Below are 23,758 nucleotides of genomic sequence, written 5' to 3' on the forward strand. Positions count from 1 at the left end.
GACTATTAAAGATTGATCTTATTCATTGCAAGCGGAGCCATTTGCCACATAGTCTTTTACTTTTGCTTTCATGTTTGAAAACAAAAGCATGCCCCTCACTTGTCTGTAACATGCCTCTGCGCAGATATGGCTAGTGTGGATGCATCAGGGCCTTTGGAGAACAATGCACTGCAATGTTAGGGCCAGTACTCCCACACTGCCACTGGTGCTTCCTCCTTAGTATCAGGCCACCCATGGATTATCATTGAGATTTCAGCTCTTGTAGGTGACATGAATACAAATAAAAAATCCTGCTCCTCACACACAAAACCATAAAAATAGAGCTCTATCATAAATTAAAGAGCATGATGCAGTGTATTGCCTTAACCACTTCGCTCCCAAAATACAGGCTCACTTTGGGTTCCCAGACTATAGAATTTTAAAAGAGGTAGATCCTTCAGCTTCCAGACTCCTCTCCTGTGGAACCGGCTCCCAATCTTGGATCCCAATCTTTACATTTCATCATAACCCCCCCTGCTCTGAAGTAAGATTTAACTCATTAATGAAATAATCTACCATTATGTGATGATCAGTGTTGATATTGTCGCGACAAACAAATCACCTTATAAACTGTAGTGAGCCAGAGATGTCAGCTGAGAGAGAGAGAGAGAGAGAGAGAGAAAATTCTTTTATATAATCAACAGCTCATATTGATGAATCTGACCCGAGACAAACGTAGTCACTAGAAGTTCCATGGTAGAATTTAGTTGGAGGAGGCAGAGAGAGATTTTAAGGATCCGGGTCACTCCGTCAATTCTCTTTTCTAATTCTCTGTTTTCACTCTATTCTCTTGTTATTACCTTCTTCCGACAATGATTCACTGATGGAAAAACCTGTCAATGATATGAGTGTCTTTCATTTATCATCAAAGGAGGCAAAATATATTGACATGCAGAGCGTGAATACGTGGCGCATTGATCATCATCGATAAAACTCTTCATGTGAGCTGGCACATCGTTAAAACAACAAATACAATATTATCGTAGATGAAATATATATATATAGATTACGTACCATTCTGACATTGTCGCTCCTGGTTCTCTGTAGAGCTATCAGGTTTCTCCTTGTCCATGACATCATTGTCTCCATCCTCCATTTTAGGCTTTTGCTCCTCCTGCTTCATCCTGTTCTCCACCGCTTCCTGTTGACCCACTTCTTTTTTCATCACATCCTGTCCTGCCTTGGCTCCGTCAACAGTTCTCCTTGACCTTATCACATCTGTTGTCTGCTTTTTGTCCTGACCAACCTCTTGTCCCTCCTTTCCTTCCAGGTCTACAGTGCAAGTACACACAAAAACACACACACTTATGAACACTTTAAAATCAAACTTTGATAAATAAATATGATCTGTATTATGTTGCCAAATTATTGTCATTAATGTTGGTCTGTCATTTCCCAAGAGTAATAATACTGTCCAGTACAGAGAGTGAAATCATTGCTGTATCAAAGAACTTTTGATTGGGAACTTAACATCTGTCAATTCCTACCTTAAACTATTTTTCTCTCTGACTAGTCCTGACTGGTTCTGACAGCTCCGAAATTTCATACAGTGATACCGTGATGTCTCATTTTGCATCATGTTGTGAACAGGGACACAATATCTTCCAAGCTTAGGCTGTGTTGAATTAACCAATATATATATATAATACTATTATACAATATATATTATATTCGTTAACTAAACACAGCCTCTGTATTTAAAATACAGACTTAAAAAAAAGGAATACGATTTAGAGTTATAAAATAGAACACTAGCCATCATTCCATTTGCTCAAAGCAAAGATTTTGGACTGTGGCAGGCAATGGACACATTATTAGGCCTGATAATGTTGATTACGGTAAGCGTGCTGCGTCATTTCCTGTTTTCTTCCTGCTGGCGGTGGTCGCTCTCTGTATTAGCTCCTCCGCTAAACACAGCTGTTTCTCTGTAGCACTACGGCTAAAATCACCGGTCTGTAGTTAAACACCCACACATAACAACCCATACTCTATCTTGCTTAGTGATTCTGTGTTCTGTTTGAGCTTACCCTCGTAGCTCTATAGCAGTGATGTCTTCTCTCTCTCCCTGTTGCTCCACTGCTCTCTCTTGCTCCGAGTGTCTTATGTTTACTTACTCCTCTGCCTCCCTTAAAAGTAAAGGTACTTGTAATAAATGTAGTGTGTTGGTAGCGATGGAGGCGAGGCTTAACGACTTAGAAGCTCGGCTCAGCAGCTTAGAAACTCTGTTAGCTGTAGTTAGCCGGCTACCGCTAGCCGCGGAGCCACCTAGCTTAGCACGTAGCCTAGCCTTAAATAGCAGCCCCCTGACTAGTCCCGAGCAGCAGGGAGCCCAGGACAGCTGGGTGACGGTCCGGAGGGGGCATAGTGCTAGTCTTAAAGAGCCCACGATTAAAGAGCCACCAGCTCATGTTTCAAATAGATCTCTACACTCAGCGAGGCACCCACTGATAAACAAACTCTGATTATTGGCGACTCGGTTCTGAGAAACGTCAGGTTAGTGACACCAGCGACCATAGTTAATTGTATCCCAGGGGCCAGAGCCGGCGACATCGCATCTAAACTAAAGCTGCTGGCTAAAACTAAACGTAAATACAATAAAATCGTAATTCACGTCGGCAGCAATGACTCCCGGCTTCGCATGTCGGAGGTCACTAAAGTGAATATTGAGTCATTGTGTGCTTTCGCAGAAACGATGTCAGACACAGTAGTTTTCTCTGGCCCGCTCCCTAATACAACAGGTGATGACATATTTAGCCGCATGTTGTCTTTTAACCGCTGGCTGTTGAGGTGGTGTCCTGTAAACGGCGTGGGCTTTGTAGATAATTGGCTAACTTTTTTGAGAAAGCCTGGTCTTGTTATGAGAGACGGCGTTCATCCCACTTGGGATGGAGCAGCTCTCTTATCCAGGAATATTACTCAGTCTATAACATGACAACCCATAGTTGGGACCAGGAAGCAGAGCTGCAGTGCTAAACACTTCTCTGCGCTCCCTCTGGATCAGTCACAAAACGCCATAGAGATAGTGTCTGTCCACTGTCCGATTAAATTATTGAAATTAAACAATAACAGCGAGAACTCCAAACAATAATCTAATACAAATTAAAACAACCTCTGAAACAACACAGGGAACTAAAACTTTTAAATGTGTTTTTTTAAACATTAGATCACTGTCATCAAAAGCTATTTTAGTTAATGAAATAGTCTCCGATTACAACATAGATTTATTATCCCTCACTGAGACGTGGCTGCATCCTAATGAATATGTCTGTCTAAATTAATCTACTCCCCAAGTCATATAAATTCACAGGTTCCCAGAGAATTTGGACGAGGAGGTGGAGTTGCTGCTATTTTTAACTCCAGTCTATCAATCAATCCTAAACCTAAACTCAGCTACAAATCATTTGAATGTCTGGTTCTTAGTCTTCCACGCCAATCGAGGAAACACCAACAGCCAATCATAGTTGCTGTAGTTTACCATGCTCCCAGGGCTTATACTGAATTTTTTACGGAATTCCCTGAGTTTTTATCAAACTTAGTCCTAAAGACCGATAGAATTATTATTGTTGGTGACTTTAATATACATGTTGACAATAAGAAAGATTGCCGTAGCGTAGCATTTAGTTCAATACTAGACTCAATTGGTTTCAGTCAGTGTGTACACCAACCTACTCATTGTTGTAACCACACACTTGACCTTATATTATCGTACGGTGTCGGAATTGAACATTTAACAGTACTTACGCGCAATCCAGCTCTATCAGACCATAATTTAATAACCTTCGATTTTTCAACAACTGAATATATGCCACTAATAAAAAACTCATTTTCTAGATGTCTACCTGATACTGCTGTAGCTAAATTTAAGGAAATAATTCCAATTACATTTAAACCCGTATTATCGGTAGATATAAAGAACAAATTCTTTAAAAACCCGAGCTCGATTGAGATCGACCACCTTGTCGGTAGCTCTGCAGACTCATTACGATTAACATTAGATTCAATAGCCCCTCTAAAAAAGAAAAATGTCAAACATAGTAAATTAGCTCCATGGTATAATTCCCAGACAAATGAGTTAAAACAATTATCAAGAAAACTAGAAAGGAAGTGGCGCTCCAGCAACCATGTTGAAAACCTCATAGACTAGAAGAATAGTGTTAAAGAATATAAAAAGGCTCTCCACAAAGCAAGAGCCGCCTACTATTCAAAACTAATAGAAGAGAATAAAAACAACCCCAGGTTTCTCTTCAGCACTGTAGCCAGGCTGACAGAGAGTCACACCTCCACCGAACCCAGTATGCTTCCACTAGGAAACATTATCAGGACACACTCTGTAAATTTCCACTGCTATGCGGATGACACCCAGTTATACTTATCAATAAAACCTGAACAAAGTAATCAATTAACTAAACTTCGAGCATGTCTCAAGGACATAAAAACCTGGATGACCCTCAATTTTCTCTTATTAAACTCAGACAAAACAGAAGTTATAATACTTGGCCGCAAACACCTTAGAGATACATTATCTAATGATATAGCTGCGCTAGACGACATTGCCCTTGCTTCCAACAAAACAGTCAGGAACTTGGGAGTGATCTTCGATCCTGATTTATCCTTTAATAGTCACTTAAAACAAATTTCTAGGACCGCCTTTTTCCACTTGCGTAATATCTCAAAAATCCTGTCCATGTCCTTTCGCAAAAAGATGCAGAAAAACTAGTTCACGCCTTTGTTACATCGAGACTGGACTATTGTAATTCATTATTATCAAGCTCCAGCAGTAACTCGTTAAAGACTCTACAGCTTGTCCAAAATGCCGCAGCACGTGTCCTGACGAGAACAAAGAAAAGAGAGCACATTTCTCCAGTATTAGCATCGCTACACTGGCTTCCAGTTAAATCTAGAATAGAATTTAAAATTCTCCTCCTCACCTTCAAGGCCCTTAATAATATAGCGCCTTTTTACCTTAAAGAGCTGTTAGTACCTTATAAACCCACTAGAGCACTCCGCTCCCAGAATTTAGGCCTACTTGTTGTCCCTAAAGTCTCTAAAAGTAGAGTAGGAGCCAGAGCTTTTAGCCATCAAGCTCCTCTGCTGTGGAATAAACTACCACTTTCAGTTGGGGAGGCAGACACCATCTGTTCGTTTAAGAGTAGGCTCAAAACCTCTTCCTTTTTGACAAAGCTTATAGTTAGAGCTAATTAGTGCGGCAGAACGTTACTTCTTCTATTTTATGACTAACGACACACTGAGCTTCTTTTTCCAGCTTCTCCTTCCTCTTCTCCATCCCTATCCCCCTTCCCCGGAATCCCTTTGCTTTATCACCTGCAGATCCAGGGCCTCTGTGGCCGCACCATGGATTGCGGTTTGTTGATCGCGAACCGGGGGTCGTGGTGGTGGACCCAGTGTGGCGGATTCTGTGTCGTGTGGGCTGATCGTGGTGGTGGTTGCGTACCCTGTGTCGCGCTGGCATCAGGTACGGGCATTGGACCAGGACCGCGGCGGCGGCTCGTGGTGGGTGGCGGTGGACGGTGACTGAGGACTGGAGTGGCGTTCTGGTCTGGCTGGTGGATCGTGGTCCTGCTGGTTGCTGACCATGGACTGTGACTGCAGCGGGACTGCTTGGCATGTCATGTTGGGGTTGTCCTTCGGGATGTTTACCCTCATCAAATCCTGCTAGAGACTTTAATCTTGAAGACTTTAATCTTGATGATGTTTTCCTGCACGTGGCATCTATTGCACTTCTGTCCGTCCTGGGAGAGGGATCCCTCACATGTGGCTCTCTCTGAGGTTTCTACGTATTTTTGCCCTGTTAAAATGGTTTTTAGTAGTTTTTCCTTACTCTTGCTGAGGGGTAAGGACAGAGGATGTCACACCCTGTTAAAGCCCTATGCGACGAATTGTAATTTGTGAATATGGGCTATACAAATAAAATTTGATTGATTGATTGATTGAAACATCAAACTAATTTGACTTATCTGTAACAATGTTGTTGGGACTGTTAAGATCCCGGCAATCTAAGACATTTTCCCTTGTGCCTCCTGCTTGTGTTTTGTTATGTCATGTGTTTCCCCCTGTTTATTTATGTTGTCATGTGCTTGTTGTCTTTATGTTGTCAGACCATGTGTGTTCTGTTATTGTCCGGAGACTCCGCCCTCTGCTGCTTCCCGCTCTTTTTCTCCCTCACCTGTTTCCTATCGTCACCCTGAGTGTTTGCCTGATTAGTTCACCTGTGTCTTGTCTTTGTTCCCCCTGCTATATAAGCCCAGTCTTTCTGTTGTCCCCTGTCAGATTGTTATTGTTTTTCTGTGAGAAGCTACGTAAAGATTCTGCCATTTTTTAGCCCTGTTTTACCTGGTATAGTATTAGACTCTGATTTTTGATCCTCTGTGTTTTTTCCCTTTTGGAATTCTGTTTTTTAATTTGGACTCTCTTTTTTTTTTCACTTATGTTTTTGCATTTTTAGATCCTTGTTTTTCTATTTTTGGAAATAAATAAGTATTTTTTGCATCTTGGTCTGCGAAAGCCTAACAAGGACAGTGTTTTTGTGAAACCAAAGGCCTCCTCTTCAGCCTATATGGGTAGTCAAAGCCTGAAGCCACATCTCCCTTTGTTCCCGGACAAAGCCAGAGCACAGGGAACTCAGTCTCCAAGGATTCCTCAACTTCACTGTTCATATGTGAAAAGCCACAAGGGTCAACTCCTATTGGTCACGCTGGACCCCATGACCTGTGAGGTCCCAGGCCAAGATAAGGCCAGCTCTCCCCCTCCTCAATGTCTTTTCTACAATCCCTCCAAGGAGGAAGGCTGCCAGCCTCTTTTCCTGCATCGCCGAGGGGAGAAGCCTAGCTGCTCCAGCTCACATATTCTCTTCGAAAGGAGCGCAAAGGTGCAGCTTCCAGCTCAACTCACCAAGGAAACCTCCTTGCAACTCAAGCTCTACCAAACACCTAGCAGCGACTTGATGGCCTGCAGGAAAACTTCAACCAGCATCTGAGCGGCACAGTTCAACAGAACCGCCAAGGCAGAAACCACACGACCGGCAAGATTATTTCACAAAACTGCGAACTGAACTGCAACTTATTTTTTTCCCTTTTCTACAGATGGGTAACAAAACTGGGCTTAAGAATTATACTAGGCTAAGCAAGACTGTTTATTCGATTCTGTTTGATGTTTATGAGTTTGATGTGTTGTGATATTTTGGGTTATAAGTTATTTGAAAGTAGCGTTAGTTTGTAATGCTCTTCACAGTATTTATTTGCATTTCAGTCTACACTCTTTGCCTAACCTAGCACCAACACAGACACACGCATATATCTTCACCTAATTATCTCTGTCCCCGCTATCTGTCGTAAAACCACTTCAAAAGGAGAGTGGCTGTTAACTCTAGGTTGGCCAGCGACATTTTTAGAAGCACACAGGAAGGTGTTAACTTTTTGTCAGCCGCTATTTAGGGAAGCATGTTAGCACATTGTTAGTAATTTGTTTTTTTTTTATACTTTATTATATTCATAAATGTTGGATAAGTGAATTTTGCCAACCTCTATACTGTCAAGAACTCCTAAACCTGCCCTGCTCATTATATAATCTTTAATAGTAAATATTGAGATTTCTAATTGATCTAGATCTAAATGAGACTGATCTTTACATTTGATTGTTGGTCCCTGATACCAGGGTGGTGCCCCGTCTTTTATCAAATATAACTAAGAATTCTAAATTGATAACTTTATCGTTTTTTAATTAATAATTCTATTTTATAAACAATTGTTATTTTAATAATTAGCCAACATCGAGTCTACCTATTATTGCACAACAATGTCTACTTCTATTAATTTTTCATTTATTTTTATTTGTATTTGTATAGCCCATATTCACAAACCGCAATTCGTCTCATAGGGCTTTAACATGGTATGACATCCTCTGTCCTTAACCCTTAGCAAGAGTAAGGAAAAACTACTAAAAACCAGTAGAAACCTCAGAGAGAGCCACATGTGAGGGATCCCTCTTCCAGGACGGACATAAGTGCAATAGATGCCACGTGTAGGAAAACATCACCAAGATAAAGTTTTTAGCAGCATTGATGAGGGTAAACATTTTGAAGGATAACTTCAATATGATATGTCAAGCAGTCCAGCTGCAATCATAGTCTATGGTCAGCAACCAGCAGGATCATGATCCACCATCCAGATCAGATGCCACTTTAGTCCAGTCATTGTCCACTGCCACTTATTAGGATCCATCATGAGCCGCCGCCGCGGTCCTGGTCCACCGACCGTATCTGATGCCAACGCGACACAGGATCGGCCAATACCACTATGATCAGCCCACACGATATAGAATCCGACTGATGTCTTTGCTCAACGTTCTCAAGCAGCATGTAGCTTGCATTCCACTGCCAACCGTACTGAAATGCAGGGGCCCTCAAGTGGTTCACCAGACACTGAAGTTGTGTGCATACTGCTTGAAGTTTAATAAAGACTAGGGAAAATGGAGTTGTACAGAATGTTTTACCTCTGAACTAGTGTTTGCTCATTCTGTACACAGCCCATTGCAGCTGTCAAAAGATAAATGACAGGGTGGGGCAAATGCCGCAGAATTTTCTTGACTAAGTGTGTGGCTTCAATTTTAAGCTACGTCAGGCATGTGAGCCAGCAAAGACAATCAAAGTGCTGCTCAGGAGAAGATGAAAGGTTGGTACGATAGGCAGGCTGAGCGCAGAGTTTTGTAATGCCCTGGTGATAAAGTGGTGGTTTGGTTTAAGTGGTCTCTATTTTGTCTAAGAGAAAGTGGCTGATTGGGACTACCTTTTTGCTACTTTGGACCGACGTCATAGGAGTATGCTGTGTCACATTAATATGTTAAAACTGTATAATGGGGGCGTGCGTTTGACTCTGTGGAAGCTGTAGTGCTGAAAGCCTGTTACTACCTGTGTGATGGTGCTGTTGGCTATGCCAGAGTTCGAAAGTCAATAGCGTGACCAAACCTGACTGTTCACCTTGACCGAATGAAAGACTGTGTTGACAGGGTTGACAGTTTTCTTTTGTGACAAAGCTTGTTTTGTTGAAGGGGTACTGGCAAGTCCCTTGAACTGCTCACACAAAGGAGTTTTCTCCTTTTGTAACTCCAGATGATTTCCTGCAATAAAGTTATTTTCAGAATGTGTAATCCGCCAGCCACATTCCAGAGGCTGGTCAATACTGTTCTGTCAGGGGTCCCTGGTTGTAAATCCTACTTGGATGATATAGTGATTTACTCTGACCCTTGGCAAAATCACATTCTGCAATTACAGGAGGTTAAGCAGAGCGAGCTTATGGCTTAACCTGGCAAAATGTGATTGTGGTAAATTAGAAGTTACTTATCTGTATAAAGTGGTGTGCAGAGGGGATATGTGTCCGCTCCAGTCTAAAATAGCAGCCATCTTGGCATTTCCTGTGCCTGGTTCCAGACGGTACCTTCACTGTTTCCTCAGAATTGCTGGTTAATATAGGGGGTACTATTTTGTGTCTGTGTCTGTTCTTTTTGCAGAAAACAAACGGCAAACAGCAATGATAGTGTGAGAACAATGCAAGACTATGGGATCCAACATGGTGGCGCCCTGCTGCTGGACAAACATACAAATCGCCAACTCTCCTGAAACGATCAGAACTTTCTGTCCTTGATTATAGCATCATGACTCTGGAAAAACTAGAAGACTGTCCACAAAAGCCAACAAGAAGGGACTGGTCCACTTAAACAGGTGACAAAACTACTACCATTAAGGTCAGCGTGCTATAATTAGTAAACAGTAAACTGTCAATTCTGGAAATTCTTCATGTGGACATAAAGGATCTTAAGGCGAACCTCGAGTTCAGCCACTCACATTTCAAAACACTACAGATAAAAAAAATAAGAAGCTAAAACTTACAGTCAACACAGTCTACACAGTCTCCGCCTAGGTCAACATCATCGCCACCAAACACAAATTCTTGAATAAACCATTTTGGACATCGAGTTTCACAGTATGTGTTACCAGCTAATATTCTCTGGAATAACTGAACAAACTCAAGGAAAAACAATAAAGGAATTCATGCTCTCAGCCCTGAAACTAACTCAGGAAATATCGCCTTCCAATGAGTCCATCACACTGTCACAAACTACACCGGTAGACCAAGATCCATCGTCCACAAACATTGAACATTACAAACAAAAAGAGTTGGTAAAGAGCAGAGGAAAGGAACATAAATAAATCAGTATCCCTCTGAGATTCAGAAAAGAAGGAAACAACTGCTACCAGTCATGAAACAACATCATCAAAGCTTCTGTAGACGAAATGTATATACCGTAAATCCTCTAATAGTGGCCTGTATTCCATTAGCGGCCGGGTCTCTAACATTGGCCGGGCTCGCTATCGGCGGAGGTAAATAAAAGCCGGTCTCTAATAGTGGCCGGGGCTATTAGCTAGCGCTATAGCCGCATAGCGCTATAGCCGCTTAGCACTTAGCTATAGCCGCCGCGTAGCGCTTAGCTATAGCTAGCGCTAAGCGGCTATAGCTAAGTGCTAAGCGGCTATAGCTAAGCGCTAAGCGGCTATAGCGCTAGCGTCAAAGCTTGTTGAATCCTCTGCCTTGCAAACAAACATGTCATTCAATCCGTTCAGAATGTACTATAGTAGACTACGACATTATCAGCTCTGCAGGATGCGTTACAACAAAATGTGTCCTAATGGAAACAAATGCAGCAGAGGTGTGTGTATATGGTACCTGTAGCCTACTTTTTCAATAAATGAACCTAGTATTTTATAGGTTCAAATAGACACAAAATCTCGTTTTTATTAATTCTACTGGTAGTCTATTTTGCTCAAATAGAAATAGAGGCCTGCCTCTAATTCTGGCCTCCTTCCAATAAAGGCCTGGGTCGCGATGCACTTGAGTCAAATAAAGGCCCGGGCCTATATTAGAGGATATACGGTAGTCAGTCAACTCTTCCTTGATAGCAACATCACCACATATACTGCTATAAGCACCTTCACCTCCTGTTTCTCTGACCAAAAATTACTAAAATATGTGAGAAAAAAGTGGACTAAGATACCAAAATATTTATTTCCAATTGAGCACGAAATCACAACCATATTTACACATATACCGTGCATCCAGAAAGTTTTTTTAGACCCTTTCAAGTTTTCCACATTTTGATATGTTCCAGACTTATATAAATATTTATTCAATTCACTATTTTTCTCATAAATCTACACACAATCCTCCATGTTGACAAAGCCAAAAAGTTTTTGGAATGTTTTGTAAATTTATTAAAAATAAGTGTGAAATAAAGCATCTACATACATATTCAGACCCTTCACTTAGTACTTGGTTAAACCACCTTTACAAGCCTAAAGTCTTCTTGGGAATGATCCTACAAGCTTGGCTTACCTTTCTTTTGGAAGTTTTTCCCATTCATTCAAGAGCAACCACCTCTGGCCACTCTACCAGGAAGGCCTGATTGATGGATGGCTGCACTAATGGTTGTCCTTCTGTATGGTTCTTCCATCTACACAAAAGAACTCTGGATCTCCTTCATAGTGAGCATTGGAGTTCTTGGTAACCCGTCTGACCAAGGCCCTTCGTCCCCAATTACTAGTTTGGCTGGGCGGACAGATCTAGGAAGACTGTTGGTGGTTCCAAATCTCTTCCATTTGAGAATGATCAAAGCTACCGTGCTCTTGGGCACTTTCAATGCAGCAGAATTTTTTTTGTATTCTTCCCCAGATCTGTCTTGACACAGTTCTGTTTCGCAGGTCTATAGGGCTTTGTTTTCACTCTGGTATATATCAGCAACTATGAGATCTTATCTAGACAGGTATTTGCCTTTCCTAACTATGTCAAATGAATTGGCACAAGAGGACTCCAATCAAGATGTATAAGCATCTCAAGGACCATTGATAGAAGCAATATGCAACATAACAAAATGTGGTAGTTTCTAAGTAATTAATTAAAGGGCACATATTTTACACCTTTTGGGGATTTAATTTGAGGTTTTGGTACCCCTAAGATGATATATCATTCATTTAAAGTAGAAAACACTTCTGCAATGTGTATTTCCATGTCCTCTCTTCAAACTCTCTCTGGAGCTGCAGACAGAACAGGCTGTTGAGCTCCTCCTCTGATTGACTGACTGCACTTTGAGTGGCACGCTACCAGACCTATCACCGGCCTCTTTCTGACACATTCACTCTGGTAAACACCGCTGAAAGTCACGCTGGTATGTTTGGATACAGCTATAGAATACCAGCAACATATTTACAGTCGGTTACAAAAGGATGTTTCTGAATGGTTAGTTACACCGTCCTCATGTTTGTTCAAGTTTAAGCAGGACTCAGGACAGGACCCCTTTCACACATATGACGTTTGACAGTGATTGGAGCAAAAACATGGAAGTTGCACTTTCATGGTGAGACATTGAAATTCACCGCCACACTATGGACAATACAACTCACAAGTAACATGCATCCGGTAAACTGGCTAGCCACAGGACACCAAAACATGTAAAACATTACATATCCTGTTACAGCTAGGGGGCACGATGACTATTATTGAATATTATTATATTGATCTGTTCAGGGCGGGACTTTTGTCGTACATGTGAAGTTTTGAGTTTAGACATTTTGACACGACTCAACAGGCGAGGCCCATGACAAAAACTCACCGAAAAATACAACTTTAATAAACCAAATTCTAAGTCAATCAAATGAAATCTTTAGTAGTAGGATTTTTTAGCATGAGTGAAAAGGCCAAAAAACTTGCGAAATTTGTATGTATCCCCTGATGAGTGTGGTAAAGACTGGCAAGAGGATTTTCTGTGTGTCTTGGCAAGATACAAAGTGTGTTCAAATTGAATATCTCGAGGTAAAAGTACATGAATAAGAAGACCTTAAGAGAAAATCTGTAGGGGGTGCTATGGTGGATTATACAAAACTGATGATCATGTCAACACCTAACTGTCCAATAGAGGAAGCCTTTTTGTTTTTAGAATTTTATTTAATTTAAATGTGGATTGAGGAAGAAAATACACAAATGGGATAGTGAGCCCTCTCTTCTTCTGGTGAATAATATCTGATACCACATTATTGCTACATCTAGATTGGTGTCACAGTGCCCCATTCTTCTTTTCACACCTTATCAATCCCCATATCCTGGAATCCCCTTTCCCTATATCGTTTGTAAGCTCTGTGAATGTAAATCACAATTTCTGTACCTTTTTGATAACTACAATTCTCCTGTATTTTTCTCTGGGCCAGTTTGCTGTCTCATATCTGTAATGTTCAGCAGTCTCACTGTATTCTGAAACTCACAACATGACAGCATACTGAAATCGCTTCATCAAGCACAACCAATATTAAGGGCATATTGCGGGGTGTCAATTCAGGACTAACACACTAAGCTAGTGCTTAGATCTTTCTTTGAAAATGTTGATCCTGAGATAGTAAAATACCTTGAAAAGAATAGATTTGCATTAGATATAGGGAAGTGTGTGGCTACCTTTGGCTGCCTGGGCCTTCCATAACTCCCTGTTGTGATGAATCTCTTGGTTCCACCTGACCTTGTAGCTCTTGAAGTCCTCAGTTGTCAGAGAGCAGCAGGCCTCTGAGCCTGTACTCATACTGGTATGTTTTCCATCAAAGCCACAAATATTGCTGACACTGTTGAGACATCCATGTGCACAGCACGCAAACACACACACACACATACGCACACACACATACATAAACACAAAAAAAGTCATCAACATCAAAGATATTACAGTACCTGTGTCTGTTGACATAAAACAACCCAGTCCCCTCTCAAAATAACCGTAGCCTCTCAAATTGTTAGGAGCCTACATTTTTGTCTGACCATTGTTTTTGCATTGGCCTGTGCCCATGTCACGTGACTCTCAAATTCCCGTCTGTAAAACGAAAACATGACCAACATTTCATGTATTTTCAAGTAAAAATTCATTTATATAACATAGTTTGGGCATCAAAATACATTCTGACTACTTTTCGAGTGAAAAATGTGCCCTATGATTTCTGTCAGGATGCGCAAAATGGCAAACGAGAACCTAATAGCACAACACTTGAGAAGTTTTAGGAGAAGCAAGAGTTCAGGTTTCATGGACGAGGAGGAGTCAAAACCAGGCAGAAAGTCAAAGAGGGCAAACAAATCCAATAGGTAGCAGGCAAAAAGGCCAAGAAGGCCCGAACAGGAATCAGGCAGAGCAGTGAAACAAGAGATAATGCTGGAAAGCTAGGAAAAAAACACTAAGACAATCTGGCAATGAACACAGGAAATGGCTGGTATACAGTATATACTGAGTGACTGATGGAAAGCAGGTGCGTCTGGGGTTGGTTTGAAAAGTTATTAGAATCCGTGGGAAGAGGTGATGCAGAGCAGGGGGGGAGTGGCTGATTTCTGAAACGACATGAGAGTTAGTATATGGAAAACAAGATAACAGAAAATGAAAATAGTAAGAGCTGCCTGAAGTTGTGTAAATTTCACAATCTTCAGCGATTTCATGCTTATGCTTACCAATGTAGCATGTATTAAAAGTATTATTTAATTCCAGAAATCCTTCTGTTTTTGTTAATTAATGATTTTGTACTGTGTGTTTCACATGTGTTTGGCGCCCTCTGTTGGTCGCGAGTGGCTATTGTATTTATCCTCCCGGTTTTCACCAGAATGTTCTAGATCTGGCTGAGACCGGTACGTATGGTTTACAGCGCGACACTAATGTCTAAAGTTTGTAATTTAAGTAATCCGTAAGTTGTTTAAAATGTATCATGGGTTTCATTAAGATCATAGTAGTCGAGTTGCTTCATTCTTTTATGGTTTATTTTCATTTTTGAGTTAGTTCAGAGTGTTACAGCAAGCTAGCAAACATGTATTAAATTTGCTAGCTTGATTGTGTAAGTGCGTAGGTGTCCGTCATTTTGTGTCCTGAAGAATGCCTTCTGAACTGTATATTTTTTTTGTTAGGCATGTGACCAAATGACGAATGTTTTCTGTTCTTTTGCTGAACCTCTGAACAGGTATGTTTAGTTGCATAAGACTCATGTTGATTTTGTAAATAGAAGATTTGATTATTTTAATGATTTGTTGGATTGAATGTGAGACATTCAAAGGTAATTGTAAATTATAGTTTTGTTATTTATTTTTATGAATACTTTGAGTATTTTGGAACTTATTATTTTTTATATAGGTCTTTTTGTTTTTATTAGACATTAGAATGTTCTAGATCTGGCTGAGACCGGCATGTGACCAAATGACGAATGTTTTCTGTTCTTTAGCTGAACCTCTGAACAGAAATAAAAGTCCTGTGTCAAGAAAAGAACAAGTCCTGGTCATCCATTTTTAGACACAACGCAGAGAAAATCACCACCAGAGAGAGACCGGTTACACCAGGAATATTTTTTAAGATCTCACAACAAAATTGTAGAACTGCAACGTTTTTAGCATTGCTATGGTGGTCGCTATGGACACTGCCATGGTGGAAACCATGTCGAAGCGTGTTGTAAGAATCATCGTCCAGATGTTATGTCTTTCAGTGAGTTAGGACGTTATTTCCGTTATTTGACAATACCATTTGATGATCAATTACACCTCTAATTCCACAGATCTAGAAATTCCCATCAAGCACATTCATACGAGCCATTTTTTTTTCAGTATTTGTATTTCTGCTATGTACAGTTTTGTTTGTACATACTGTTAATCGTCATGTGCTCTGTAATAGCAATAGTTCAAAAATAAAACTCCTAGCATACTGTAGGCATCACAATTGACAAGTGCAAATCTGCTGTCTACTTGAATTGTTTTAATTTTTTTTTTATAACTGTATAGAGATAATAGGCATACTGTATATGGCTTCCCAATATATCAAACAATTACGGTCATCACGATAGCAACATGCGCGATATACCTATCACCAAAGACTGCTTGGCCTGCAATAAATGGTGTTCAATGTGCCACGTATTCATGCATATTCAGTTCACTCCGAGCCGGCTCTGTCAAATTTCGTGCTGCCTCCCAAAAAAGTTCTAGTACAGTGGAAACTGATAGTAATCACATTTGTCCCGGGCCAAAGTGAAGTCTATAAGCGATTGATCATATAAAAAATTGCACAGCTTCTTTAATATAGTCCTAGAATCTGAGGGAAGGTAACAGCACACACACACACACACACACACACACACACACACACACACACACACACACACACACACACCTAATCTGCTGCCAACTGCTCTTTCTCTCTCTCTCTCTTTCACAGACTCAGCTGATGTCTCTAAATCTCTACAGCATCGATTCCCAAACCCTGGTTCAGGGGGGACGCGGGAAGAACATTTGATTTGCCTTTTCAAAGAGAAAAAGCCCATTTTCAAACTGAGCTATAAATTGACTTGAAATCTTAAATAGTCTGAATAGCAAAGTCGCATTGCCAAAAATACTCATGTATACCCATATTCAGCGGTATAATTACACTGCCAAAGTTAGTGAACATTAGTCAAAACAAAGGCACAACGGTTAGCTCCCTCGTCAAAATTTCACTTGCGGATGCCTGTGTAGGGAAGCGGGAGCTTGTTTCGATTGCTGCACGAACATGGACAAGTGGTTGAAAAGAGTTAATCCCCCATCCAGAGGGACACCATCGGCTTCTACCAGCAGGCCTACAATTGAGGATGCACCTGCTCTTACGAGTCCTTAGTTCAGGGTTCAAGCAGCAGTACATTTGTCACTAGCCAAGCTAACATTACTAGCATGGCCACTGACAGTGACAGTGAGTCTGATGCAGAGCTTCAGCCCCTGACATGAGAAAGCACACAGATAGAGAAACTACATCATCAAAAAGATGCAAATATGATGAGAAATACATTGCTTTGGGGTTCACTTGTATTGGTACTGGTTCATCTACTCGGCCACAGTGTGTTATATGTGCAAAGTATTGTCTCACAACTCAATGAAACCTTCACTTATGCGCAGACATTTAGAAACAAAACATTGCCACATGAAAAATAAACCACAGGAGTTTTTATAAAGGGCGTTAAGAGGACTTTCGACTAGTAAAACTTGTATAAGGGAAACAGATACCGTTAATATGAAGGGGCTAGAAGTGTCCTAAATGGTGAGCTACCGAGTGGCTAAGACTGGCAAGCCCCACACTTATTGTGGAGGACTTAATTTTCCCTGCTGCCGTGGATATGGCTGGGGCAATGCTGGGGTAAAAGGCAAAAAAAAACTATAAAGACAATGCCTTAATCAAACAACACTGTTTGACGGCGTATCAGTGACATGGCAGAGGATGTTTCAAAACAGCTACTACTTCACACACGACCCAGTGAATTCTATACATTACAGCTGGGTGAATCAACAGACATAGCCGGCCTGGCACAGCTCCTGGTATATGTCTGGTACAATCACAAAGGGTCAATTAGGAGGACATGCTCTTCTGTAAATCACTGGAAACAAAGCAACTGGGGAGGACATTTTCAGAATGCTGGACACCTTTTTAGGATCAAATGGACTTTGCTTGGTCAAAATGTGTTGGCATCTGTATAGATGGCGCAAAGGCCTGCAAGCAGTTGCTACCGACGCCACTTCAAATCAATTCAAAGTTTATTGTCACATGCACCAATAATAGGGTTGCAAAGGGGCGAAACATTTTCTGTAAATTTCCCTAAAAAATTTGTGAACTTTCCATGGGAATATTAAGTTCGGGAATTTAGAAAAAATAAATAAATACACAAATTAAACACTGAGCAACAAATCCTCATTCAAAACTCTATTTTAAAGATGTATGGAATGCAGCACACGCTGCACATGGAATTTCAACCCTGCACTGTGCATTTCTCCATCACATGCGAAGATAATTCCAAGCATCCTGCACACTACAGCAGGGCTATTGAGGCCTGCTGTAGTGTGCAGGACTAGTCAGGTAAGTTTCGACGATAATACTGGAGAAAATATATTAGCACACTGATTGAGGATGGTTCAACTGTTCATCTAGCCTATTTCTATTCATTTATCCAACTATTTATATCTCTGGCATTGCTTTAGGGTTTTTTTACAAGCTTTTTTCTCATCTTATTCTACAGAACAATGTCACGTGCACTATCTCATGTGAGGAGACATTTCACCCTGTAGCCAATGTAGAAGGAAAGGCTGTGTACATTTACAAATACTGTGCAGAGACCTATGTTTAGAATGACACAAAGATGCAGAAGAATATAGTCAAGGGCCCAAAGTTTCCTCAGGGCTCAAATCTGCCTTTGACAAAACAAAATGTTTATATTTATGTCTGATTATGAAAAGGTAAATACAGTTAGTATAAATTACCCACACCATTTTCAGTTTATTCCCGTTAATTTCCATGGAAAGTTGACAACTTTGAATATTCCCGGAATTTTGCAACCCTAACCAATAACGTCATCGGAGCAACGAAATTCTTGTGATCTGGCAGGCAACATCTATGCATTAACAAGCATTAGGAGATATAAAAATAACATATAACATAACCTCGTAACATATAACATAGTACAACAACATTTAAATGAGGCAGCAGTTTACAGGGTGAAGGAGTGAGGAATATTAAATAAAAATAAAAAATATGAATATATGTAGTAAGTAAGTACTATGTGTAGTTGTATGAAAGGGGAAGCAGAATGTTAACTGTTCAGTGGGTCAGTGTTGCTGGTTCAAAAGCCTTACGGCCTAGGGGAAAAAGCAGTTTTTGAGTCGTGCTCGGATGCTCCGGTAACGTCTGCCAGACGGCAGCAGTGTGAGAATTCCACAGCCTGGGTGGCTGTGGTCTTTGATGATGTTCCATGCTTTTCCCAGGCATCTTGTGTTGTAGATTTTTTCTCGTCTGAATGAACTTAATCTCGGAATACAGGGGCTCTCCGCAACCGTATTCAATGTACGAGATAAAATTGAGGCTATGATAAAGAAGTCGAAGCTCTGGGAAGACTGCATGAACAACAACAAAACAGAGGTCTCTCCGTCATTGCATGATTTTTTGTGTGCAAATCACCTCCGTGTGACAGACAGTGTCAAACGTGACATTACAATGCTGGCTGCACAACTCCACAGGTACTTCCCTGAAACTGACGAGTCGGACAGTTGGATTCGTTATCCCTTTTCTGCTGTGCTTGCTTCTTAACCGGCCTCTGAACAGGAGGGCCTCATTGAAGTCACAACAAGTGGATCCATTAAAATTGAATTCAATCAGAAGCCTCTGCCAGATTTCTGGATAGGACTGTGCACAGAGTACCCTGCAGTGGCCAAACGCGCTGTCAAGACTTTGATGCCATTTGCCACCACATATTTTTGTGAGAGTGGGTTCTCAGCTCTGACGAGCATGAAAACTAAATACAAGCATAGACTGTGTGTAGAAGAAAATTTAAGATTAAGACTTTCTCCAATTCAGCCAGACATCGCAAAATGATGTGCATCCTCTCAAGCACACCCTACTCATTAACCTGTGCAGTGGTAACTATTTCTGGCTGAACTCCGCTCCGGCCATGCCCCCCTTTTTAAATCAACCACACACTTCTGCACACTGTTTCGTTTATTTATGTCCTTGGTTAAACATTGTTAATTTGTGTTCTTCCGGCGTTTGATGCTGAGTATCTTGGGTTTCATCGGTTTTGCCTTGTTTGAGTTAAATAGTTATTCCCGTTAAACCCCAGAGTGAGTTAGTTCCACCTCCTTGTTTGTTTCTCATTTCCCTTTACCTGGTTGTATTGCTAATAAACCTCTGTTTGATCGAAACTTCCATCCTAGTCCTGAAATCCCTGACAATTTCACAGTTTCAAGTGTTGTAGGCTTTATATGTGCATGGACACATATGTACATGAAAAAAAAACGGGGGGGTATGTACTTGCTGAATGAATGTCTGAATGGGTACGGGACTGTAAAATGTTCCGGAACCACTGCTCTACAGTTTAAATGTTAATTGGTTTGAAATGAGGCCAGAATTTCCATACTGATCATCTCGTACAATTTTTTTTCAGTTTCTGCATAGGCTTTCGCTGTATGTGGTCGAATTTAGCAGTGAAACTAAAGCAGAAAGACTTATACTTAAGCATTTGTTTATTTAGCACAAGTCATATCGTCATCGCAACATTCAACGTTATTGCATGTTTCCCTGATATCATGCAGCCCAACGACACATCCTGTTTTTAGTTGATTTGGAAGCCACTAAAAACAATTGAAAAGATACTAAATCTGAAGAGTAAACATGTATGGTGGACACACACATATATATGTGTGTGCCACAGGGCGGCTGTGGCTGAGGGGTAGAGTGGTCGTCCTCCAACCTGAAGGTCGGCGGTTCGATCCCCAGTCTGAACCATCTGCATGCCGAAGTGTCCTTGGGCAAGATGCTGAACCCCGAATGGCCCTCCATAGAATAACAAAAGTGCTGCAAGTAGATGCACTGTATGAATGAATGTGTGTGTGAATAGGTGAATGTGAAACTGTAATGTAAAGAGCTTTGAGTGGTCATCAAGACTAGAGAAGCGCTATATAAATACAAATCCATATATTTGTAATGACATTACATTATGGTAATTTAAATATTTGCTGTTGTGGTATTTAGGTATTAAATTGTAGTATGATATATAGTACACGCACCCACGTGTGGGGATTAGGCAAAGGGACTCCGGGGAAGGGGTCAAGTCAGTAACAATGTATTGATGAGATGGGAATTACTTTGATGTGATTAGGATGGAGAAGATGAAGGAGAAGCTGGAAAGAGTAGCTCTGTTTTAGGGTTGCTCGATTTTGGAAAAAATCATAATCACAATTATTCAAACAATTATTAATATGTCCTTATTCTGAAGTCACACCGTCCACACCGATCCTGGCGGCGTGTCTTACTCCTCTGTGAAACCAGCATATCGGTGCCCGGTTATTCAAACCCTTAATGATGGCAACCCTAACACTCTCTGACCGACTGACCGGCGCAGAGAAATGCGGATCCGGTCTGAAAGGTCTGAACAGCCAGGCGGGAGCACGCTTGAAAATAGCGGTGCACGGCCACTACATGGTCTGCTGCTGCCCTCCCTGCAATCAAAAATGGGCGCCATTTATTTCAGGATGGCTACCATGGTTAGACTGATTTAGCATTTCAGCTGAATCTTTGCCTATACTTTGTAGATGTCAATAATATCGGACTCCCATAGTATGTTTTTGAACATTTTTAAACAGGAGTTACCAGTTATATCCATCTGAAACATTTCTAAAACATGTCATAGGCTAACTGTGTTATAGGTCACATGGAAAACTACGTGAAGTTTAGGGTTAATTAGAGGGATAGATATTTGGGGGATATACAGTATAGGAGAACAGTAAAAATAGTAGCTAGATTTGTGTGATTGGCTGTCTGGTACTATATAAGGAGTAGCACTACCCTCTGTTTTCATTCCATATACAAACCAACCTTTAAGCTATGTGTAGAGGACATAGCAATAGGTCTGGAGAAGCTGTGGATTGCTTTTGGTCAGGGAGCCCATTCACAATGGATTCCAATCCATGACATCGTTTCAACAATTGGGCCAGAGAGATCCAGTGGCCTACCATTTTTCCATGCATTTAGTGGGTGTGACGTTGTGTCTGCATTCCGTGGCAAGGCTAAGAAATCTGTATGGCAAACATGGAATGTGTGTGATGAAGTGTCAGGGACATTTACCAAGCTCAGTCACTGGCCCACCACCGTTGATGATAATGACCTCCAAATGCTGCAGAGATTTGTGGTAATAATGTATGACCGATCAAGTGCAGCCACATCTGTGAATGATGCACGACTGCATCTGTTGGCCCGCAAGCAAAGGCCATATGATGCCATACCACCAACAATTGCAGCCCTCAAGGAACACATTAAACGCGCAGCCTAAGCAGGAGCTGTCTGGGGCCAAGCAACTGTCACTCAACCAGTTTTACCAAGTCCTGCAGAATGGGGATGGAAACTGCAAGGACAAAGGTGGTTGGTGAACTGGACAACACTTCCACCAATTGCTGCAAGTTGCCAGGAATTGGCAAAATGCTCATGCAAAAACAGCTGTATTAATGGTAGGTGCAAATGTTTTCATCTGACTGTCTTGTACAGCCTTGTGCAGCTGTGAATGTCACTGAGAGGTTTGAGGCCCAATGAAGTTCTTTTGACTTGACACTGAAACAATTGCATTTTCAGACTTATTCTAGCCAAGTAATCGCTTGTAAAAATCGATAAAAAAAACAACATAAATGACAAATAAAAGAAAAAATAACAAAGACAACCTAAAAATGACAAAATAACAAAAAAATATTTAGTTATCACAATTGGTGAAATATTTCCCCAAATATGCAAGAAATATAGTTATGACTTGATTTTGGCGGCCATCTTGAAAAATGACCGCCATATTGGATTTTTTGATGGCCCCCATTCTAAAGATAAAGAGATGACCCAGAAGAATGGTTATGCCAAATTTTATGCTTGTATCACAAAATTAACGATTGTTCCCCTTATTTCCTCTACTATTAGTCCGATATTAGTTTTGGAATGTGTGGTTGTCAATCTAGCTGTCAGGATTTTAACTTATACAGCATGTGTTGTTATGGTAGTTCTAAAGTGGAAAAAGTAAGTGGATCACTTTGCCCCCCTTGATTTCTCTGGTCTGTCTCACTTTACCCCTTAGCTGGGGTAAAGTGACACACAAGACCGCTTTTTATAAAACAATCATATTTTCACTGCCCTTTGTCATGAAGACCTTCCGATCATTTTCATTGCTAGGAAACATCCTGAATTAACGGGAAATGTGTAAATTTTACTAATATATCAGTTTAGCTCGCCTAGAGGGGAGGAAATGTAAAAAATGTCTCACATTACCCCGCTCTCCCCTAGGCCCCAAGAGCACGGTAAACTACATCAAATAGGATTGGCTGTTGGTGTTGAAGACTAAGAACAAGACATGCAAATGAGTTGTAGCTGAGTTTAGGTTTAGGATTAATTGATAGACTGGAGTTAAAAATAGCAGCAGCTCCACCTCCTCGGCCGAATTCTCTGGGAACGTGCGAATTTGTATGACTTGTGGGTCAGACTGGTTAAAGAAGCTGCCAATGTTGCAAAGTGGGGCACAAATCGCCTGTACCACCCTGTCAAACCCGCTGCAGAAGCTCTTTGAGATGCTGCACATGTTCCTCCCATGTAAGACTATAGATGATAATATCAAGTTAAGGTGCTGAAAAAGACTTCGTCCCTGCCAGGACTTGGTCAGTGAGTCTTTGAAAGGTGGAAAGTGCTCCCTGTAACACAAAGGGCATAACAGTTAAATGAAAAAGGCCTTGAGGTGATCTAAAGGCAGTGTACTGCCTGATCTCAGGAGCTAAGGCACCTGCCAATAACCTCTACATATCTCTAATGTGCTTATGTACTTGGCCATAACAATGCGCTTAATAAGGTCATCTAAAATTTGAGAGTTGAACTTACGAAAGTCAATACAAAATGTTATGGATCATTCCTTTTTCAGGACCGGCACTACTGGACTTTTCTACTCGCTCTGTGACCTTTCAATGACCCCCAAAGACTTCATCCGTTTGAGTTCCTCCTTTAAAGCAGGAAGAAGCCACTCAGGACCTCTATACATTATTTGACGGCTTAGGGATCCTTAAGGTTAATATTGTGCTCCCCTGAGGAGGTGTAGCCTGGTTTGTCGACAAACAAATCTGGAGGATTAATG

At 41.0% G+C, this 23,758-nt stretch overlaps 1 protein-coding gene across 1 annotated transcript in view; it reads right to left on the reverse strand.

The window, feature by feature from the left end:
* Positions 1-23,758, reverse strand: part of pde1ca (phosphodiesterase 1C, calmodulin-dependent a) — a 142,337-nt gene that overhangs the window by 14,014 nt on the left and 104,565 nt on the right. Inside the window, exons 15-16 of the mRNA XM_053412856.1 lie at positions 13,548-13,708; positions 1,054-1,311 (exon numbers count right to left, since the gene is read on the reverse strand). Of these exons, the coding sequence (XP_053268831.1) occupies positions 1,054-1,311; positions 13,548-13,708 (419 nt within the window). The remainder of the gene's footprint in view (positions 1-1,053; positions 1,312-13,547; positions 13,709-23,758) is intronic.

This window comes from Pleuronectes platessa, chromosome 20 (assembly GCF_947347685.1).
Source record: "Pleuronectes platessa chromosome 20, fPlePla1.1, whole genome shotgun sequence".
Taxonomy (NCBI): Eukaryota; Metazoa; Chordata; class Actinopteri; order Pleuronectiformes; family Pleuronectidae; genus Pleuronectes; species Pleuronectes platessa.